Source organism: Schistocerca nitens, chromosome 3, assembly GCF_023898315.1.
Source record: "Schistocerca nitens isolate TAMUIC-IGC-003100 chromosome 3, iqSchNite1.1, whole genome shotgun sequence".
Classification (NCBI taxonomy): Eukaryota; Metazoa; Arthropoda; class Insecta; order Orthoptera; family Acrididae; genus Schistocerca; species Schistocerca nitens.
In genome coordinates, this window is record NC_064616.1 from 773,198,439 (window position 1) to 773,222,997 (window position 24,559).

A 24,559-nucleotide genomic window follows, 5' to 3' on the forward strand; every position below is an offset into this window, starting at 1 on the left:
CAGTTCTCAGATGTTCCAATTCCTGGGGTAGACTCTCTGCGTCAGAGATAGTGCGCGCCCTATGTACTAGAGTTTTAAGTACCCCATTCCTCTGTGAAGGGTGGTGGCAGCTGTCTGCGTGCAAATACAGATCAGTGTGCGTAGTCTTCCGATACACCCCATGACCTAGGGTGCCGTCAGCCCTTCTCTTGACCAAGACGTCAAGGAAAGGTAATTTACCCTCTGTTTCAGTCTCCATAGTGAATTTGATGTTGGGGAGTATGGAGTTTAGATGTGTAAGGAAGTCAAGGAGTTTATCCATACCATGTGGCCAGATAACGAACGTGTCGTCCACGTAACGGAAAAAGCAAGTAGGTTTCCATACGGATGACGACAGGGCTTCCTCCTCGAAGTTCTCCATGTACAAATTCGCTACCACCGGTCAGAGTTGGCTACCCATGGCGACTCCCTCCGTTTGTTCGTAGTATTCTCCATTAAAACCCAGTTCCCTCTGAGCAACCATAGCGTACGGATCTCCGTGCCGGCACGTTCACAGGAGCTCAGTCCGTCAGTTCACCTGATGATGGCGACATGTATGATCGCCGAAATATTGTGCCCGTTGGACACTATAGACCGGCAGCACACCCGTGGATATTTTGATTTTTAAATATAGTTTGTACTGTATTAAGACTACGTTATAGTCACTGCATAATATATTATCTCCAGGATGGGTTTTACTTTGACTTGATTTCTATGCTTTTTTCCTGTCCATAACTTGGTCAATCTTATAGCGCGCCACATCACCCGTTCCATCCACACGTAACATCTTCTAGTATATCCCTGAAATAACGTATTGGTGAGCTTCAAATTTTCTTTCATACAACAGTCGAAGAGTCTTTGTTCTCTTCAATTTCTAGCTTCTGTTTTATTTTAATTTATTTATTTATTTATCCATTTAACCTGAGCTCTTATATCCCCTTCAATTTCTAGCTTCTATTTTATTTTACTTTGTTAATTTATATATTTAACCTGATCTCTTATATCAGACCAGGGTTTCACATATACAGTACCTTTGTTACATCATAGTTACCTAAGAAATATCAATTTTAATATGACAAATAATATTAAACTACTTTGATTGCCTGTAGAGACAATGCGAGTAAACATTACTGACTATGAACTAATAAAGTTAATACCGGCAGTATTTCTACTGTTGCTGCTTCCACTAATAAAGATACTAATAATAATAATAATCATAACAATAATAGTAATAACGACAACAATAACAATGAGGATAGTGGGAGATCTTCTTCCTACCCTTGAGAACGACTTCTAGAAAGTGACTGAAAGATGGAGTAGGACGGAAAGGATTTTGCTCTGATGGGAACGGGTGTTTCTGCCATGATGTTCGGACAAGAGCTTTAAGGTCAAAGAGGGATGTAGGGGACAGTGTACGTTGATAAGACAGTGGAGAGGACAGAGAGTATGGAAATCTGTGCGCTTGTCTGCACACAGCCAGGGTAGCTGTGCACATGATGGTGAAATATGGTCAAAAAGACGAACATCACAGATATGACGAACACATGTACTCGTAACCAGTTCCAGGTGCTGTGAGCTTTCCTAAGGAAGGCCTTACAAGATAATATCGCTGTAATCAATAATTGGTACTATAAGTGTTTGTAAAAATTTCTTTTTCAGTTCGAGAGGGAAGAGCTTTTTACATTTTTGTGCGGCATGGAAAGATGGTGAAGCCTTCTTGAACACTGCAGATTCAATCTCAGTTCAATTTAGATTTTCATCGCCGGCCGGTGTGGCCGTGCGGTTCTAGGCGCTTCAGTCTGGAACCGCGTGACCGCTACGGTCGCAGATTCGAATCCTGCCTCGGGCATGGATGTGTGTGATGTCCTTAGGTTAGTTAGGTTTAATTAGTTCTAAGTTCTAGGCGACTGATGACCTCAGAAGGTAAGTCGCATAGTGCTCAGAACCATTTGAACCATTTTTAGATTTTCGTCTGTTATTAGTTCTAGACTCTTTGCTGAAGGAGAGAAGTTGATATTCGTTCCACTTACGGTTCAAGATGGTAAGGATTCCCGATAATTCGGGCTAATGAGACTAGAATTTCCAACCAGTAACGTTTTGGTTTTGGAGGGACTGAACTTTAACACTGTATTCAGCGCCCATTTTGATAGTGCACACAGGCAGGTATCGAGATTCTCATCAGCCGTCTTCAGGTTTATTGGCTTTGCAGTTAGATACAAATGAAGGCAATCAGCGTACATTTTGTATTTGTAGCAGGGCAACAAACGTACAACGAAAAGAGTATATAACAAGGAAAGAATATAGAACCTAATACCAAACCATGGGGGACGCCTGATACTACATTGCTGGCGAGACATCATGACTGAGCGAAACCATTACACAGCACTTGGAGAGAAATTTAGGCAAGTAAAATGTCAACGTTGACAGTGTCAAGCACATGATAATCGCCTCTTGTGTATCCATGGCAAGCTTCAGGTCATCTCTTACCTTTATTAAGGCAGTTCTGCTGCGATGTTTACGGAAACCTGATTGGTATTTGTCTAGTAACTTTTGGTTGTTAGGTAATTTGTTACCCTTGAGTCGGGTTTCCGCTGCTGCTCATCGGGTCTCAGTTGGAAGTGGGACTCATTACTCAAGACAATTCTGTGAGATACCGGGCCTAAGACGATCCTGGAGATGTCCCCGGCAGCAGTGGGATACCAACTTGACTGTCGCCTCCCGAACGGCGCGACAACGAGTAATGATGGTCTGGGGTGTCATTTCTTTTCATAGCAGGATCCCTTTAGTTGCCATCCGCGGCACTCTTACAGCGCAGCGATACGTCGCCGATATTCTACGTCCCGTTTTGTTACCCTTTATGGCAAGACATCCTGGTCTTACGTTTCAGTAAAATAAAACTCGCCCGCACACGGCGAAAGTTTCTACTGATTGTCTTCGTGCTTGCCAAACCCTATCTTTACCAGCAAATTCGCCATACCTCTTCCGAATTGAGAACGTTTGGAGCATTATGGGTAAAGCCCTCCAAACACCTTGGGAGTGTGACGACGTAAAGCGCCAGTTGGATAGAATTTGGCTCTACATCCCTCAGGAGGACATCTGACAATTATATCAGTCAATATCAGGCGGAATGACAGTTTGCACGTGATTTCCCTAAATCGTTTCAGGCAAATGCCGGGATGGTTCCTTTGAAAGGGCACGGCCGATTTCCTTCCCAAACCCGAGCTTGCGCTCCGTCTCTAATGACCTCGTTGTCGACGGGACGTTAAACACTAACTACCACCACCACAGTTTGCATATGGGCCAGAGGTGAAACAACGAGTTATGGAGTTGCTCAGCTTGTGAAGCTCTTTCTCTTCAATCACATCTACTGATTTCCGTCCCATTCGGATAATTCCTTCGTGGGGCGTCGTTTTTTTCCCTTTGTATTACAGTGTAGAACATTCATCTGCATAGAAAAAAAATTATGCAATTCATTCCAAGAACACATCTAAAAAATATCTTCGATGTTATCATCAAGGCGTCTAGATTTGGTGCATGGCGTTTCAACAACCACTGAACTCAGGTTTTCTTTTAATAATTTTTGTGTCAGAATAAACTCTCCTCCCTCTGGATCGCGGGGTCTCGGGTGTGATTCCCGGCCCGGTTGGGGATTTTCTCTGCCCGGGGACTGGGTGTTCGTGTTGTCCTCATCATTTCGTCATCATCATCATTTGTGACTGTGGCTACATTGGATTGTGTAAAAAGAAATTTGACTGTGTAAAAACTGGGACTTTGTATGGGCGCTGGTGACCGCGCAGCTGAGCGCCCCCCAAACCAAACATCATCATCAACAAATTTTTTCAAAACTAAATGATGTCAAAATAACGATGATGCTAACCCTGATGCTGTTTCTTACGATGCGCACTATAACTGGTGAGGCCGTCCGGTGTGGCCGAGCGGTTCTAGACGATTCAGTCTGGAACCGTGCGACCGCTGCGGTCGCAGGTTCTAATCCTGCCTCGAGCATGGATGTGTGTGACGTCCTTAGGTTAGTTAGGGTTCAGTAGTTCTAAGTTCTAGGGGACTGATGACCTCAGATGTTAAGTCCCATAGTGCTCAGAGCCATTTGAACCATATAACTGGCGAGCGGTCCGCAACAGTTAAGCGAATAGCACAGCAATAAAGGGGAAAGAATCTGACGTCACTTCCGCTCAAGCACATCAGCCCCGCAACATTTACTGGAACGAGCGTCAGCATCACTGCTTACCCAACTCGCCGTGATAAACTACAACGACCGTCACGGCGTCATTGCTGAATCGCAGTGGTGTTGTGGATTGCGTTCACTGCCCAGATAAACATTAATGCAGCGATGAAAGTAAAGTATTACAGCGCCGTTGTCTGGGAAACCGCGCTGAATAGAGCACTCTCTGTAAACGGAACGCTTTCTCCTCAGTCGCTTTAAATGCCTCTGGAGCATGTTCGTTGTTTTCGAATCAAAGCTGCTCATTATACAGGGTTTCTCAAACCTGGGGGGATAATGGGTCCACAACCGATTACATTGAGATACGGAACCAATGGTCGGAAATTCATATTTATTGTGTTATGGTCACAGAAGGCGTACACCGCATAATAACAACGTTCCTCGTAGTAATTATTCAAAGTGACCACAGCCATTCTCAGTGTATGCATGGCAATGGCGCATGAAGTTCTCCCACATTCTCTCAAAGATCCTTGTACCATTAGACAGGCAGCTTGGACCCTAGCAAGGTCTTCATTCGTTTCTAATGGGATTTCATACACCAAAGTCTTGATGATCGCGGTGGCCATGGGATAGGACCTCCCATTCCAATCCAACGATGAGGGTACGTGTTGTTCAGGTGCTCATGGACACGGACATGAAGTGGGCTGGTGCACTATCATGTTGAAATTACATCCTTTCGCGGACAGCAAGGGGTAAAATCTCCAAGAAGTGCATGCGCGATAGCAATACATGCACTGAAATTGATGGTCGTCGCGTTGAACAGTTACTATGAGCTACATTGTTGTTATACGGTGTACGCTGTGTAACACAGTAAATATGAATTTTCTGCCATTGGTTTACTATATCTGTATAATGGGTTGTGGACTCAATGTCACATGTGCCAGTTTGACGCAAAAGGTTTGAGATTCTCTGAATAAGAGTGAGATTAATACCTGCGAGTGTAATATTACGTTTGTGTTACCATGAAAGTATAAGAAACCTGATGACAACAAGTAAATTATCCCTTTATGAAAGCATTTAGGGCCATCAAGTGGTCTGGCAGACGGACTACAGTGTCACATGTCCTTAATTTATAAGCCATTGAGGAGATATCTGAATTTTAATGTGATGCACAGGCGCACAGTATTTCGTTCCTGAAATGCACACCGCTACCTCGCCACTTTATTCCCGCCAAATTCCACAGATGAACGTCCTTTAAACACCAGCATTTGATTTACCTATATCGGTATAAAACTTCTTGGTGCACTGATATCTGGAAATCAAGGAAAAGTGACAAAAATACCAGTGACAAAAAATACAGAAATGCAAACTTCGAATGACGGTATTCATATCCTCGGCGATGTTGGTATTATGGGCATCAGGTGGTGGTCTGAAGCATATTTCCGTGCTAATGTTTCGTCTTCCACTGAGGTACACATCCTAAGCAACTATACAAACGTAAACTTATTTAGATAGACGAAACTGGCAACTCTTTATGGGTAACCGCGCAACTGTCGAGTAGTGACGTCAGACGACCGCTCCAAATGTAGCGGAGTGGTGGCGACGTGAGCAATGGAGCTTGTACCGCAGAAGAGTTGGCACTGTTTGCTTTATTTAGCACTGAGACCCACAGTTTGTCTAATTTCAAACCTTCTGTTCTGTTAAAGTTTCAGATATTAAAAAACCCATTAACAACTTTAAAAAGAAACTGTAATCTTCTGTACCACTACTGAGCAACTACCATGCCAACTGTAGGGTGGTCTTCAAAATTATCTTTAATCTATCAACTTACGGAAAGCAGCGAATATAGACACTTAGAAGTAACAATCCGATTTGGCTTACAAAACAGATGAGAGGTCGATGAAATATGAGGGTTGTCCAGAAAGTAAGTTCCGATCGGTCGCTAAATGAAAACCACAGTGAAAATCAGAAACATTTTATTTGCAAGAGTTAGCTACACTTTCCAGATACTTCTCTACATAGTCGACGCTCTGACTTAGACATTTGTCGGAGCGTTATACCATATTTCCAACACCATCGTCATAGAAGGCAGCCCCCAGTGCCTCCCGATAATTGTCTACGCTGGTCTGTAGCGCGTAGCCTGCGCCCAAGTGTTGTCTTCGTATCCAGCGTTTCATGTGAACAGAGATGATACTCAGGACGAGCCAATTAGGGCTGTGTTTTGGGTGATCGAACACTTCCCATCGAAAAGGCTGCAGGAGCGTCTTCACTGCCCCTGCAGATTGCGGCTGAGAATTGCCATGAAGAAAGAAGTGCGTGGCAGTTGTGTTACGTGGGCTGCATTCACTAAGGCGAAGCCTCTCAATGGGCCCTCCTACTTGGAGGGAGACATCGCTGTTCTAGGCAACTCCACTCGCTCACAGTGCGCTCACAACTGGAAAGAGCGTCTTGATGCGATCGACGGTCGTACTAGAGACACTACCCAACACATCTGTGCATAGGTTCATCAGGTTTTCACTGTGGTGTCCATTTCGCGACCGATCGGAACTTACTTTCTGGACAACCCTCGTACATAGGGTGTTTAAAAAAAGTGTCACATTTTCCTACAGGTGTTGGTCAAAACTAACAGAAAAGCTCCTGTAATGACATATCTGGAAACCAAAACCTGCTGAAATATGGGTCAAATCTCTACTCTCATACTCATCTCTCTGCTACGCAGAAGTAGACACTATAAGCAGTGCTGCTTGTAATTATCACGCATCCTGATTCGAATTACGTTACATGCATTTTTCACACATTGCTGTAACGTCTGCACGTTGTCGATGGGGTGGGCATGCACCAGTGCTTTAAATGTCCCCATAGCCAGAAATCCAACGGACTCAAGAGCAGTGGACGAGGAGCCTACGCTACCAGGCCCACTTGACCAGTCCATCGCCCATGAAACCCCCTCGTGAATAAATCACAATCGTTGCCTTTTTACAAGGGTTGCGTTCTCTAATAGCGGTGGTAATTTATCGCGCAGGAGTCTACATCTACATCTACATTTATACTCCGCAAGCCACCCAACGGTGTGTGGCGGAGGGCACTTTACGTGCCACTGTCATTACCTCCCTTTTCTGTTCCAGTCGCGTATGGTTCGGGGGAAGAACGAGTGTCTGAAAGCCTCCGTGCGCGCTCGAATCCCTCTAATTTTACATTCGTGATCTCCTCGGGAGGTATAAGTAGGGGGAAGCAATATATTCGATACCTCATCCAGAAACGCACCCTCTCGAAACCTGGCGAGCAAGCTACATCGCGATGCAGAGCGCCTCTCTTGCAGAGTCTGCCACTTGAGATTGCTAAACATCTCCGTAACGCTATCACGGTTACCAAATAACCCTGTGACGAAACGCGCCGCTCTTCTTTGGATCTTCTCTATCTCTTCCGTCAACCCGATCTGGTACGGATCCCACACTGATGAGCAATACTCAAGTATAGGTCGAACGAGTGTTTTGTAAGCCACCTCCTTTGTTGATGGACTACATTTTCTAAGGAATCTCCCAATGAATCTCAATCTGGTACCCGCCTTACCAACAATTAATTTTATATGATCATTCCACTTCAAATCGTTCCGCACGCATACTCCCAGATATTTTACAGAAGTAACTGCTACCAGTGTTTGTTCCGCTATCATATAATCATACAATAAAGGATCCTTCTTTCTATGTATTCGCAATACATTACATTTGTCTATGTTAAGGGTCAGTTGCCACTCCCTGCACCAAGTGCCTATCCGCTGCAGATCTTCCTGCATTTCGCTACAATTTTCTAATGCTGCAACTTCTCTGTATACTACAGCATCATCCGCGAAAAGCCGCATGGAAATTCCGACACTATCTACTAGGTCATTTATATATATTGTGAAAAGCATTGGTCCCATAACTCCCCTGTGGCACGCCAGAGGTTACTTTAACGTCTGTAGACGTCTCTCCATTGATAACAACATGCTGTGTTCTGTTTGCTAAATACTCTTCAATCCAGCCACACAGCTGGTCTGATATTCCGTAGGCTCTTACTTTGTTTATCAGGCGACAGTGCGGAACTGTATCGAACGCCTTCGTGAAGTCAAGGAAAATAGCATCTGCCTGGGAGCCTGTATCTAATATTTTCTGGGTCTCATGAACAAATAAAGCGAGTTGGGTCTCACACGATCGCTGTTTCCGGAATCCATGTTGATTCCTACAGAGTAGATTCTGGGTTTCCAAAAACGACATGACACTCGAGCAAAAAACATGTTCTAAAATTCTACAACAGATCGACGTCAGAGATATAGGTCTATAGTTTTCGCATCTGCTCGACGACCCTTCTTGAAGACTGGGACTACCTGTGCTCTTTTCCAATCATTTGGAACCTTCCGTTCCTCTAGAGACTTGCGGTACACGGCTGTCAGAAGGGGGGCAAGTTCTTTCGCGTACTCTGTGTAGAAAAGAATTGGTATCCCGTCACGTCCAGTGGACTTTCCTCTGTTGAGTGATTCCAGTTGCTTTTCTATTCCTTGGACACTTATTTCGATGTCAGCCATTTTTTCGTTTGTGTGATGATTTAGAGAAGGAACTGCAGTGCGGTCTTCCTCTGTGAAATAGCTTTGGAAAAAGGTGTTTAGTATTTCAGCTTTACGCGTGTCATCCTCTGTTTCAATGCCATCATCATCCCGGAGTGTCTGGATATGCTGTTTCGAGCCACTTACTGATTTAACGTAAGACCAGAACTTCCTAGGATTTTCTGTTAAGTCGGTACATAGAATTTTACTTTCGAATTCACTGAACGCTTCGGGGATAGACAGTACCTGTTAATTTGTTTGATAAAGTGTATGGCCGTATGAATCTCTCACCGACAACTCTTACTCATATATTGATACTGAATCGATCCTGATGTCTCACCTCCATGATTACTCGAGGAGTTGTATCTGCCCGCACGTGCGTATTGAGACAATTTACTGTGATGGCTTCACGTCCAAATACTATACATCACTCGTTGCAAGTAAAGTGCCCCAGATTTCAAGAAGTATAAAATTAGACATATAATTACGCAAATTTTTCTTCTAGTTTTGATCATTACTACGTCCTGTATGCATATGTGACACATTTATTATGACCACTGCCCAACGCATGGTTGAATGCCTCCTGGTGGTGTTGGGGGCACGTGCCGCAGTAAGGAAAGAATGTAAGCGGAAGAGAGACGAACAGGCAGTCATTACAGAGAAGATACGGGCCGCAAATGCAGAAGTCCACTGATATAAGCGGTTTTGACAAAGGGCACATGTTGTGGTAGTGCGGCTGGACACGAGAATCTCTGAAACGATGAAGCTGGTCACCTACTGCTGTACTACTGTCGTGAGCGCCTATGAAAAGTGGTTGAAGAACGGTGAAATAACGAATATGCCGTATGGTATTGGACGACCACATCTCATCACAAAACGGAGATGTCGGAGGATCCCCAACTATGTAATCCAGGATAGGCAGCGGTCTATGCCAGATCTGATGATAGAGTGCTATGCTGGTACAGGCACAAGAGTTTCGGAGCACACCGTTCAAAGGCCGTTGTTGAACATGGAGCTCCACATCACACGACCCCTACGTGTTGACCGAACGACATCATCAGTTATGATTGCAGTGAGCACAGCATCACTGAGTTTTCACCGTATCAATAGAAATAGGTCGTCTGTTGAACGAATGGCATTTCTTGTTACACCAGGTAGATGGTTGGGTCCTTACTCGCCGTCATCCAAGTGAATGGCTGCACGAAACACACACCGTTCCACAGATGCAGGCCGGTGAGGGCAGAATTATGCTATGGGGTACATTAAGTTGGGCTGCCATGGGATCTGTGGTGGTAATCGAAGGCATCGTGACAGCAGTGAACTACGTGATCATTATTGCGGACCACCTGCATCGCTTTATGCTTGAAGTCCCCCTTACGGCAATGACATCTACTAGCAGGATAACTATCCGTGTTGCAACGCCAGAGTCGTTCTATAGTGCTTTGAGGGGAATTATAGTGAACCCACATTCATGTCTTTGTCAGCAGATGTGCCTGATCTGTACCCAACAGAACGCGTGTCGGGTGCCAGCTGCGTGCCCGTGAACCACCATCCCGTAATTTGTGTGCATTGGTAGTAACTGACGGAAAGTCACCGAGTATAACAGAAGTGATTTCTGGCATTTCCCAAGGTAGTGTTGTAGGCCCTTTGCTGTTCCTTATCTCTATAAATGATTTGGGAGGCAACCTGAGCAGCCGTCTTAGGTTGTTTGCAGATGACGGTGTCGTTTATCAACTAATAAAGTCATCAAAAGATCAAAACAAATTTCAAAACAATTTAGAAAAGATATCTGAAATGTGCGAAAATTGGCAGTTGACCCTAAAGAACCAAAAGTGTGAGGTCATCCACATGAGTGCTAAAAGAAATTCGTTAAACTTCGGTTACATGATAAATCAGTCTAATCTAAAAGCCGTAAATTCAACTAAATAGCTAGGTATTACAACTACGAACAATTTAAATTGGAGGGAAGACACAGGAAATGTTGTGGGGAAGGCTAACCAAAGACTGTGTTTCATTGACAGGACACTTAGAAAATGTAACAGAGCTACTAAGGAGACTGCCTGCACTACGCTTGTCTGTCCACTGCTGCGCGGTGTGGCGTCCTTACCAGATAGGACTGACGGAGTACATCGAAAAAGTTCAAAGAAGGGCAGCACGTTTTATATTATCCCGAAATATGGGAGAGAGTGTCACAGAAATGATACAGGATTTGGGCTGGACATCATTAAAATAAAGGCGTTTTTCGTTGCGACGGAATCTTCTCACGAAATTCCAATCACCAACTTTCTCCTCCGAATGCGAAAATATTTTGTTGACACCGACCTACATAGGGAGAAACGATCACCACGATAAAATAAGGGAAATCAGAGCTCGTGCGAAAAGATATAGGTGTTCGTCCTTTCCTCGCGTTATACGAGATTGGAATAATGGAGAATTGTGAAGGTGGTTCGATTAACCCTCTGCCAGGCACTTAAATGTGATTTGCAGAGTGTTCATGTAGATGTAGGTGGTTGGGTCTTTAGACGCCGTCATCCAGGTGAATGGCTGCACGAAACATGCACTGCACCACAGATTCAGGCCGGTGAGGGCAGAATCATGCTATGGGTACACTGAGTTGGGCTTCCATGGGATCTGTGGTGGTAATCAAAGGCACCATGACAGCAATGAACTACGTGATCATAATCGCATACCACCTGCATCGCTTCATGCTTGAAGTCCCCTTACGGCAATGACATCTTCCAGCAGGATAACTATCCGTGTTGCAACGTCAGAGTCGTTCTACAGTGGTTTGAGGGAAATTATAGTGAACTCACTTTGATGTCTTTCCCAGCAGATGTGTCTGATCTGTACCCAACAGAACGCATCTCGGGTGCCAGCTGGGTGGCCGTGAACCACCATCCCGTGATTTGTGGGAATTGGATTTGTGATTTCCTGTCAGAGAGGTCACAGTCCGTACTAACTGACGGAAAGTCACCGAGTAAACCAGAAGTGATTTCTGGCGTTCCCCAAGATAGTGTTGTAGGCCCTTTGCTGTTCCTTATCTCTATAAACGATTTGGGAGACAACTTGCGCAGCCGTCTTAGGTGGTTTGCAGATGACGGTGTCGTTTATCGACTAATAAAGTCAACAAAAGATCAAAACAAATTGCAAAACGATTTAGAAAAGATATCTGAATTGTGCGAAAATTGGCAGTTGACCCTAAATAACCAAACGTTTGAGGTCATCCACATGAGTGCTAAAAGAAATTCGTTGAACTTCGGTTACATGATAAATCATTTAATCTAAAAGCTGTAAATTGAACTAAATACACAGGTATTACAATTACGAACAATTTAAAGTAGAAGGAACACATAGAAAATGTTGTGGGGACGGCTAACCAAACACTGTTTTATTGGCAGGACACTTAGAAAATGAGCTACTAAGGAGACTGCCTATACTACGCTTCTCCGTCCTATTTTAGAATACTGCTGCGCGATGTGGGATCCTTACCAGATAGGACTGACGGAGTACATCGAAGAAGTTCAAAGAAGGGCAGCACGTTTTCTATTATCGCGAAATATGGGAGAGAGTGTCACAGAAACGATACAGGATTTGGGCTGGACATCATTAAAAGAAAGGCGTTTTTCGTTGCGACGGAATCTTCTCACGAAATTCCAATCACCAACTTTCTCCTCCGAATGCGAAAATATTTTGTTGACACCAAACAGCATAGGGAGAAACGATAAGGGAAATCAGAGCTCGTACGGAAAGATACAGGTGTTCGCTCTTTCAGCGCCCTATACGAGATTGGAATACACTACTGGCCATTAAAATTGCTACACCAAGAAGAAATGCAGATGATAAACGGGTATTCATTGGACAAATATATTTCACTAGAACTGACATGTGATTACATTTTCATGCAATTTGGGTGCATAGATCCTGAGAAACCAGTACCCGGAACAATCTTCTCTGGCCGTAATAACGGCCTTTATACGCCTGGGTATTGAGTCAAACAGAGCTTGGATGGCGTGTACAGGAACAGCTGCCCATGCAGCTTCAACACGATACCACAGCTCATCAAGAGTAGTGACTGGCGTATTGTGACGAGCCAGATGCTCGGCCACCATTGACCAGACGTTTTCAATTGGTGAGAGATTTGGAGAATCTGCTGGACAGGGCAGCAGTCGAACATTTTCTGTATCCAGAAAGGCCCGTACAGGACCTGCAACATGCGGTCGTGCATTATCCTGCTGAAATGTAAGGTTTCGCAGGGAACGAATGAAGGGTAGAGCCACGGGTCGTAACACACCTGAAATGTAACGTTTACTGTTCAAAGTGCCGTCGACGCGAACAAGAGGTGACCGAGACGTGTAACCAATGGCACCCCATACCATCACGCCGGGTGATACGCCAGTATGGCGATGACGAATACACGCTCCCAATGTGCGTTCACCGCGATGTCACTAAACACGGATGCGACCATCATGATGTTGTAAACAGAACCTGGGTTCATCCGAAAAAATGACGTTTTGCCATTCGTGCACCTAGGTTCGTCGTTGAGTACACCATCGCAGGCGCTCCTGCCTGTGATGCAGCGTCAAGGGTAACCGCAGCCATGGTCTCCGACGTGATAGTCCATGCTGCTGCAAACGTCGTCGAACTGTTCGAGCAGATGGTTATTGTCTTGCAAACGTCTCCATCTGTTGACTCAGGGATCGAGACGTGGCTGCACGATCCGTTACAGCCATGCGGATAAGATGCCTGTCATCTCGACTGCTAGTGATACGAGGCCGTTGGGATCCAGCACGGCGTTCCGTATTACCCTCCTGTACCCACCGATTCCATATTCTGCTAACAGTCATTGGATCTCGACCAACGCGAGCAGCAATGTCGCGATACGATGAACTGAAATCGCGATAGGCTATAATGCGACCTTTATCAAAGTCGGAAACGTGATGGTACGCATTTCTCCTCCTTACACGAGGCATCACAACAACGTTTCACCAGGCAACGCCGGTCAACTGCTGTTTGTGTATGAGAAATCAGTTGGAAACTTTCCTCATGTCAGCACGTTGTAGGTGTCGCCACCGGCACCAACCTTGTGTGAATGCTCTGAAAAGCTAATCATTTTCATATCACAGCATCTTCTTCCTGTCGGTTAGCAATTTTAATAGCTAGTAGTGTAATAGAGAATTGTGAAGGTGGTTCGATGAACCCTCTACCCGGTACTTAAATGTGATTTGCAGAGTATCCATGTAGAGGTAGATGTAGATGTAGATGTGCATAGACATCTGGTGCCACATACTTCTGCCAAGCAGAATCTCTGTTGTAATGTGCTTGAAACGTGGAACAACACCCTATTAAACAGGTGGTCATTATCTGTTTGCTAAATTTCAGCTTGATGGCTAATGTAAGAGTACTGTTTTACACAATTAAGGCCTTGTAACACGAATATCGTGATGTAACAGTGAGGTAGGCGTGTGCGGTGTGAGAGTGGTGATGAGCTTACCTTGGTGAACAGCACAGGAACGGTGAGCAGAGGCGCCAGCAGCCAAATGGCAAGCACTGCGCGTCGGCAGTTGTGCAGCGTGCAGTAGGAGCGGGACTTCATCGGGAACACGATCACCAGGAACCTGCGCACGCCCACGATAGCGTTACACATCTGAACTTCTGAGATTTGCCTGGGGCTCTCGTTTGGAACACGCATTGAAGAAGCAGGACTAAGGATTAATAGCTCGTCGCTGGTGAGATCATCAGAGAGGAACAAAAACTCGGATTGGGAAAGGTCAGGAGGAAAATCTGCCTTGTCCTTTCTAAAGGAACTACTCCAGCATTTGCCTTCAGCAACTGAGGCAAACCACAAAAATACTCTGGAATAGTCTATCATAAAATTACACTCATGTTCAGAAAAAATAGAACACCTTGAACGAAAAGAGCTGGGACATTCATACTCACAGGACATGTACATTAGTATGTTCTGCAGAAATGATTAGCATTGCAGTCACCTCGGTTCAGCATGTGTCCTGCTGCTTAGTAGGCGCAGGGTTAGCGATGGGCACTGATAACTTGTTCCACGCCTCTGCAGCTCGTGGTCTATTGGCTAGCGTTACTGCCTTTGGATCACGAAGTCTGGGGTTCGATTCCCGGCCGGGTCGGGGATTTTCTCCACCCAGGGACTGGGTGTTCGTGCTATCCTCATCATTTCATCATCATTCGGGGAAGTTGTGCGACAGAACAGTGAAAAGATTGGGGATTTGTACGGACACTGTTAACTACGCAGTTGAGCGCCCCACAAGCCAATTATCATCATCATCATCATCATTATCATTGTTCCATGCGTGATGGCATCGACGCGTGTAGGTTGCGAATGGTGTCCCGTGATATAGCCATCTATGCTGCATTCACATGGTTCTGAAGTTCATCTGTGGTCATTGGCATTGGGTCCTTTCACCATACCCCACACATTTTCGATTGGCGACAAGTATGGTGTGCCAGAGCAAAAGGCTGACATCTTGTGAAACCAAGAAGGCATGTGCTCGTGAAGCAACGTGTAGTCGTGCATTGTCTTGCTTAAAAATGGCGTCTGGGCTGCTGTGCAGAAAGGGTATGACTACGGTTCGCAGGATGTCATTAACGTAGGTCACACTGGTCGCAGTGCCCTGGATACGCACCATCTGTGATTTGTGGTTGTACCCAACAGCACCCCACACAATAAGGCTCTGAGTTGGCGCTGTATGTCTTGTGCGAATGCAGTCACTATGATGCCCCTCCCATTGTCTGCGGCGAACCAAAATGCGGCCTTCATTTTCAAACAAACAGAACCTGGATTCATCCGAAAACACTATTTGATGCCATTCCTGTCTCCAGTTACGTCGTTCCATACACCATTGCCGTCTAGCATGTTTCTGCACATTCGTCAAAGGTACTCGGAGAAGTGGACGACACGCATGTAACCCGTCCTGTAATAAACGGACTGTCACCCCTGAAGTGAACGATGTGTTACACTGTTCCACTGCTGCACCAGATCCGACGAGGACGCAGATCTGTCCTTCAATGCAATTCAGATGATGAGTTGTCGATCTTCTTGGGAGGGGGAGGCGTGGGGGTGGGGGAGGGGGTGGGAGGGGGGCGGCAGATGGACATGACTCCTCTTGTTGTGTTCTATGGCCTTCCATGAACCATTCTGCACTGCCGAAACACTTCATCCCACACGAGCAGCAGTTTCCCGGGTGGATCCATCACATTCTCTCATGTCAATAATGCGCCCTGTTTCAAACTCACTGATTTGACGGTACGATTCGCGCATGCGTCTGCGGGGCATTCCGCGCATCTGCTCAAGTCACTCTGATCCGTTAGGTTAGGTTCATAGCGACAACGAGAGCCGCAGGCACATTTTACTGGTTGGTGGTGTTGCGCCGCGATATCGATGTTGACCTTGAACCCGCGGGCCGACATGGTTCAAATGCTAATCGTTTCTGCAGACCATACTAATGTACATGTTCTGTGAATATGAACGTCCTCTCTCTTGTCTTTCAAGGTGTTCTGTTTTTTCTCTCTGAACAGGAGGCGGTATGGTATTATTCTTACTGTGGCGTCAATAAAAATAAAGGAAAAAACCACCTTGTGTCACTGTTGTCAAACATAAAATGCCTTAATATTATTAAATAATCTTAGCACAATGTCTACACTCATGTTCCATGCTGATATGTGAAGGGCACACTGCATGCACTCCATATAGGAGCGTGGAACCTGAATACAGACAGTGAACTAAGATTATTTAACTGTTTTAATACATTTTTCACAGCAGTGACATAAATTGGGTCTTTATTTTATTTTTATTGATGGCACCGCAAAAATAATACCATAAAAGTTGCAGAAAATAATTTTGTGTTGTCTGATGATCATCTTTTCGATCCAACCTTGTGGCGGTTACAGGTTTATTTTACCAGTAGCGCTTGGTTGTTCATAAATATGCCTTTCTTCAAATATTGACAAGTTATGGAGGACCGCTTGTACAAAATCTCGCAATTTAACGCAATACAGCAACTTAACATTAGATAGGAGCTTCGAGTATGATGTTATTTTCATATTAAATACAGATTAGACATAGTAACACTAGAAAAACACAATTGCCGTAAGCAGCGAGACATAATAACTCAAATAGTAAAAAATAATGGATACTACAGGGTGTTTCAAAAATGACCGGTATATTTGAAACGGCAATAAAAACTAAACGAGCAGCGATAGAAATACACCGTTTGTTGCAATATGCTTGGGACAACAGTACATTTTCAGGCGGACAAACTTTCGAAATTACAGTAGTTACAATTTTCAACAACAGATGGCGCTGAAAGTGATGTGAAAGATATAGAAGACAACGCAGTCTGTGGGTGCGCCATTCTGTACGTCGTCTTTCTGCTGTAAGCGTGTGCTGTTCACAACGTGCAAGTGTGCTGTAGACAACATGGTTTATTCCTTAGGACAGAGGATTTTTCTGGTGTTGGAATTCCACCGCCTAGAACACAGTGTTGTTGCAACAAGACGAAGTTTTCAAAGGAGGTTTAATGTAACCAAAGGACCGAAAAGCGATACAATAAAGGATCTGTTTGAAAAATTTCAACGGACTGGGAACGTGACGGATGAACGTGCTGGAAAGGTAGGGCGACCGCGTACGGCAACCACAGAGGGCAACGCGCAGCTAGTACAGCAGGTGATCCAACAGCGGCCTCGGGTTTCCGTTCGCCGTGTTGCAGCTGCGGTCCAAATGACGCCAACGTCCACGTATCGTCTCATGCGCCAGAGTTTACACCTCTATCCATACAAAATTCAAACACGGCAACCCCTCAGCGCCGCTACCATTGCTGCACGAGAGACATTCGCTAACAATATAGTGCACAGGATTGATGACGGCGATACGCATGTGGGCAGCATTTGGTTTACTGACGAAGCTTATTTTTACCTGGACGGCTTCGTCAATAAACAGAACTGGCGCATATGGGGAACCGAAAAGCCCCATGTTGCAGTCCCATCGTCCCTGCATCCTCAAAAAGTACTGGTCTGGGCTGCCATTTCTTCCAAAGGAATCATTGGCCCATTTTTCAGATCCGAAACGATTACTGCATCACGCTATCTGGACATTCTTCGTGAATTTGTGGCGGTACAAACTGCCTTAGACGACACTGCGAACACCTCGTGGTTTATGCGAGATGGTGCCCGGCCACATCGCACGGCCGACGTCTTTACTTTCCTGAATGAATATTTCGATGATCGTGTGATTGCTTTGGGCTATCCGAAACATACAGGAGGCGGCGTGGATTGGCCTCCATATTCGCCAGACATGAACCCCTGTGACTTCTTTCTGTGGGGACACTTGAAAGACCAGGTGTACCGCCAGAATCCAGAAACAATTGAACAGCTGAAGCAGTACATCTCATCTGCATGTGAAGCCATTCCGCCAGACACGTTGTCAAAGGTTTCGGGTAATTTCATTCAGAGACTACGCCATATTATTGCTACGCATGGTGGATATGTGGAAAATATCGTACTATAGAGTTTCCCAGACCGCAGCGCCATCTGTTGTTGAAAATTGTAACTACTGTAATTTCGAAAGTTTGTCTGCTGAAAATGTACTGTTGTCCCAAGCATATTGCAACAAACGGTGTATTTCTATCGCTGCTCGTTTAGTTTTTATTGCCGTTTCAAATATACCGGTCATTTTTGAAACACCCTGTAAGAATCTGTAGTTACAAAACTGAATAAGAAAATCCAGAAAGTCAAAAATAAAAAATCTAAACTAGAAGTAAAGCATAACACCACACAAATCCAGGGACCCACAACGCTCACCAAAACATGCACACCAACAGCACCGCTACTCACAACAGGCACACGACACTATAACTCAGTAGACAAGCTGGTACACACTTACGTATGAAAACAAACTGGTACACGAAGTTGGTAACATCCTTAAGAAAAAAATGAACAAAACTAACATAACAAAGTAATAGCTCAATACAAACGCGTTTAAAGAACGAAGATGACACTGCATGTATAAAAAAATTCTGGTATTACCAACTTCAGGATAACAGCTGTGACGTCACTTATAAAAGGCCAGGAGAACATTTGAAATAAGTTATAAAGAACATAAAAGAGCATGGAAATACCGCACCAGCTTTCAACATTTGCAGAACACCTCCGACAAAAAAACCATCATCCTTTCAAAACAGAAAAATGTATGAAAACAATAAGTTTCACTAACAAGAAACATCTCTAAAGACTAAAAGAAAGCTGTTAAATTCAAACGCCAGTCACAGAAAAGAAACACATAATGAACGACAAGACAAACATTAGTAGCAAAACTTTATTTAATGTAATAAAACATATAATAGATGAACACCAACCCCCTAGCCACTACAAAAATAATATTACAGACATAAACACAAACACACGTACACACTCACGCACACTCACACAAGTTAGGACATAACGCACCACCCGCTATTGCTTATTTAAAAGAAGTAGTGCGTATACTCTTCCACAACTACCAAAATAAAACAAAGTAAATGAAAAGGAAAACATATTTCACGTCAGTGAAGTGCAGTTTATAAAAATGGAACACACATGTGTAGAGGAATATTAGGAATGAAGTAGGAAACAAGAAAACCTTGAGAAATAATAATAATGTAAGACTTTATTAGTAGTAATTTAAAACATGAGAATTGTTTACGATCGTGGCAAACAGATTTGTAAGAAAAACCATATTGTTACAGTGGCAACCGAAGATGCTTTAAAATAAACCGAAACGCGTATGCCTGCATAGGACTTTTATGATTGTCACAAAAGACGGTTTGTAACCTATGTTACTTGTATAACTGTGACTGCGGAAAAGAGGCCGAAAAACGAGGAAGACAGCTGTTTTGCTCACTGGTGAAGCTTGTGATTAGTTTTCTTCGGCATGATTTACCATAGGAGACTAAACATCTAGAGTCACATAAGGGGGCATGCACTGATGTCGCTACTATGTGTTCCTTTCTTTCACGGTACGCTCTGTAATTGAAGGTTATTCTCATTTGACTGCATCGGTTTTAAAGAATCGCAGCTTAAGGTGGCAGTACTGAATAAACTAAGTAGGACACATGTAAATTTGCTGTTTACTGTCGTAAGCAATAATATTTATGAATGGCTGTAAAAGAAACCTAATTTCACAACAGTTCCAGTTCTACAATCTGACTACCATCGTCTCGAATTGTGTAGAACACGAGTGTGTTTGATTTCTGTGTTTAATTTTGATAGTAACCACAACAAATTACAACACTTTTTTGCTCTTCCTGGCTGGATTCTGTAAGAATTAACATTCCATATATGAAAGATTTCTTCCGGTTTTAAACTTTGATCTGACACCAATTTCATGCTTCTTATTCGACCTCCACTCATTGCGACATCTTTAGTGTTGTTTATAACTTCTGAATATTTTGAGGCGAGAACAGATGTAACCGTTCCTTGTTTCTGAAAAGTGGTTGCAGTGGATTATCTTCGCTGTTCTGTGCATTGTCACCTTGTTCAAAACGTGCTAGATGATATTACACATTGACGTAATGGTATATTTCATCAGGAATAACGCCAGGTTTTTGCCTTTTACCTTTTCTAAATATGTCTGATGATAGTCACACTGAACTGGTTGTAAAATAAAATTTTACTGTGAGGATTAGTGATAGGATATCATGAAATTTAGAGAAGTATAATAATTTAGTTAAGAAATTTCATCTCCGAAGAGCAGGAAACACCGTGCTTTTCTTTCCTCACATTCATTTCCTTCTACCCCAGTACTTCAGAGTTACTGATGCACGAAATTTAACGACAAACCTTTAAAAAAGAAGATATATTTGTTATTAAAGAAAATTTCTGCTTTCGAATAACTCAGAATTTTTTTTCTTAGACATAAAGCACTCGCAGAAAATTAATACTATAGCCAAAGATATAATGACAATTATAGTTAACCGTACTGAATCCTATTTCAAGCGGCTGTTGGTACGTATAACATCCTATGTTTAAAAATAAATTGTACTGACGAGCCAAAACATTACGACCACCTACTTAATAGCATGGCAACGGCCTTGCCGCAGTGGATACACCGGTTCCCGTGAGATCACCGAAACTAAGCGCTGTCGGGCGTGGTCGGCACTTGGATGGGGGACCATCCAGGCCGCCATGCGCTGTTGCCATTTTTCGGGGTGCACTCAGCCTGGTGATGCCAATTGAGCAGGTACTCGACCGAATAGTAGCGGCTTCGGTCAAGAATACCATCATAACGACCGGGAGAGCGGTGCGCCGACCCCACGCCACTCCTATCTACATCCTCCACTGACAAGGGAACCTCCCCATCGCACCCCCCTCAGATTTAGTTATAAGTTGGCACAGTGGATAGGCCTTGATAAACTGAACACAGATCAATTGAGAAAACAGGAAGAAGTTGCGTGAAACTGTGAAAAAATAAGCAAAATATACAAACTGAGTAGTCCATGGGCCACATAGGCAACATCATGGACAATGTGAGCTCAGGAGCGCCGTGGTCTCGTGGTAGCGTGAGCAGCTGCAGAACGAAAGGTCCTTGGTTCAAGTCTTCCCTCCAGTGAGAATTTTACTTTCTTTATTTTTACATCGTTATTATCTGTCCGTTCGTTCATTGACGTCTCTGTTCACTGCAATAAGTTTAGTGTCTGTGTTTTGCGACCGCATCGCAAAACCGTGCGATTAGTAGACGAAAGGACGTGCCTCTCCAATGGGAACCGAAAACATTTGATCGCAAGGTCATAGGTCAACCGATTCCTCCACAGGAAAACACATCTGATATATTCTATACGACACTGGTGACGGCATGTGCGTCACATGACAGGAATATGTTGTCGACCCACCTAACTTGTACACTTGGCGAATGGGTAAAAAGATTCTTCTACCTTGCCCGATTTAGGTTTTCTTATGGATGTGATAACCACTCCCAAAAAAGTGATGAAAACATAAGAGTTTGTCACATAAACTGAAAATAAAAAGTTAAAATTTTTCACTCGACGGAAGATTTGAACCAGGGACCTTTCATTCCGCAGCTGCCCACGTCACCACGAGACCACTGCGTTCCTAGTGTCCTTGATGTTGTATATGTTCCCACGAACTACTCAGTTTGTATATTTTGCTTATTTTTTCACAGTTCCACACAAGTTCTTCCTGTTTTCTCAATTGATCTGTGTTCAGTTTTTCAAGGCCTATCCACTGTGCCAACTTATAACTAAATCTGAGGGGGGTGCGATGGGGAGGTTCCCTTGTGAGTACGACACGGCCGTCGGATGGTCCCGGTAGGCCACTCGTGGCACGACGACGGAGTGCTTACTTAATAGCATGTTGGTCCAACTCTGGAACGCGTCACAGCAGCAGTTCTGTGTGGCCGAGTTCCACATGTTCTTGGTAGGCTTCAGTAGGTATGTGGCACCAGGTGTGTACGCACAGGTCACGCAATTCCTGTGAAGTACGGGCCGGTGGTTTGTGGAAGCGGAGACGGCGCCCAATGGCGTCCCACATGTGTTCCATCGGGTTCCGATCAGGCGAATTTGGTGGCCAAGACATCAACAGGAGGTCACTACCATTCTCCTCAAACCTGTAAGACGATTCTGGCCCTGAGACACGAACGGCTATTATACTGGAAGATATCCTCGCCATCGGGGAAGACATCAAACATAAACGAATTCGGGCGGTCCGCAATAACGTTCACGTAGTACACAGTTGCCTTGGTGCCTTCGATTATTACGACAAATCTCGTGAAAGCCCAGGTAAATGTCCCCCATAGCACAATACTGCTCCCACCGGCCTGCGTCCGTGGCTCGGCGCATGTTTCGAGCAATTGTTCGCAGAATGATGGCGTATCTAGACGCGACTATCGACCTCATTTAACAAGAAACGTGATTCATCCGATCAGGTCACACGTTTCCATCGATTCACGGCCCAATCTCGATGGTCCTGTGTCCACTGCAATCTTTATTGACGACGTCGTTGGGTAAACATGGGATCTCGTAGGGGGCGACTGTTGTGAGGTAACGGGCGAGTTGTGGCGCCCTGGAAATATTCTAAGTTCAGAGTTGGCGGCCACCGCTCGGGCCGCTCGGCAAGGTGCGGCTCGTTAGCAAGCGCGTGGTGCCACATAGCGGCCCGAGCACGTGGCTGGGAATTCCTTGGTGATCCTGTGTCGATGAAAGAGACTTGTACGCCGGGAGAGCCAAAGATGGCGGACTTTGTGACACAATAATGGCAGACATTTCACAGCTCATATAGAAATTAATAGTAGCCAGAGGAATCATGATATCTCAAAAAGAAACATGTACATTAACATTATTTGCATAATGGCAGACATTTCACAGTTCATATAGAAATTAATAGTGGCCAGAGGAATCATGATATCTCAAAAAGAAACATGTACATTATCATTATTTGCACGACGATTCTGTTGGTGTAATAAGATTTTCAATATCTTTATTAGTTTATAGTTTAGTATCTGACTGTAAATTATACAAGTAACACCCAGCAACGAATTTCCAAAATCTAAACGGTTCACCCGATTTGGTCGATCGACGGGTCGTTAGAAAGCTATTAGTGCAAACCTAAATTGGTATGAATTACAGGCATGTAACTTTAATAGTACATGAGTTATTGGAGGTCAAAGTGGCCGATTACTACTAATCGCATCAGGCCATAAGTACTCCACAGTTACACGATAAAACGGTAGCAGCATGCTTATAACTATATTTATTCATCTATGTCTTTGTTTATATCCGATATATATATATTATTCATGAAGAAATTGGATAAATATTTACTATGTTTTAGAAAGCACAGAGACATTAGTCTATTGGCCTACCTTTTGTTGCTATTCCTTTGATATATGTTTATTTAATTTGTTTATGTATTTAATAATGCGTGTTAGAGCGTGTTTATGGTCCAGCCGTAGGAATATTTATTTAATTTACAGTTATTTAAATGTAAATTCAGTATTTTGAACGTGTTTCATTATGTTTGTGTGGGTGCATTGGCTTGAAGACGTGACGCGAGCGCTCTAGCCAATCACAGTGCTCGTGTATGGGGAAACTGGATGGAAGAGGGAGAAGAGTGGGGAGTTACGGGACAGGACAGAGGGAGAGTGCTGGACGAGGAGGAGCGACGGGTTGTCGCGGGAAGGACTTGGAGAGTGGAGCAGTTCGCGCGTGGCCGCGAGAGATAGAAATATTTTGTAGTGCCGACCTGTGCACTTCTGAGATTTCCGTGGCTTCTGCAGTGAAGACGTGGTATGCATATATCTTGCGAGCTATGTTGTTGCTCATAACTAAGTACGGGAAGTAGGAATCTATTGTTTCCCTGTTATTCAACTTATGTTTCATTTAATTGCTGGACCATCGACACCAATAAGTGTTTTGCAGAAATATACCGCATTCTCAGAAGTACTTCTACTATCGTACTAATCACTTAAAGTCGTTAAAACAGTACCTACAGATTTTATTTAATTGCAATCTTTCATTTATAAGTTTCTATATTAATTCGCAACTGCGGAGTGATAAGACCCATCTACCATTCGAGTCATGTGTGTATTCGTATTGTATACTGTAGACTCAGCAGTATTTGGCTTGTAATGCGGCAACTACGTATCCCAGCCCCTAGACAACGAAACCAGCCAAAACTTTTAATATTTCAACTCTGAGTCGGAGGGTACGTAGTTGAGGGCCATTTCATCACATCATTTTTATTTGAAAGCCCGCACTTTGGAGCTC

At 44.1% G+C, this 24,559-nt stretch overlaps 1 protein-coding gene and 1 pseudogene across 1 annotated transcript in view; one reads left to right on the forward strand and one right to left on the reverse strand.

The window, feature by feature from the left end:
• The window catches only part of LOC126249758 (galanin receptor 2a-like), a 188,401-nt gene that overhangs the window by 100,826 nt on the left and 63,016 nt on the right, over positions 1-24,559 (reverse strand). Inside the window, exon 3 of the mRNA XM_049951446.1 lies at positions 14,269-14,392. Within this exon, the coding sequence (XP_049807403.1) occupies positions 14,269-14,392 (124 nt within the window). The remainder of the gene's footprint in view (positions 1-14,268; positions 14,393-24,559) is intronic.
• On the forward strand, positions 20,860-20,977 carry LOC126249951 (5S ribosomal RNA; annotated as a pseudogene).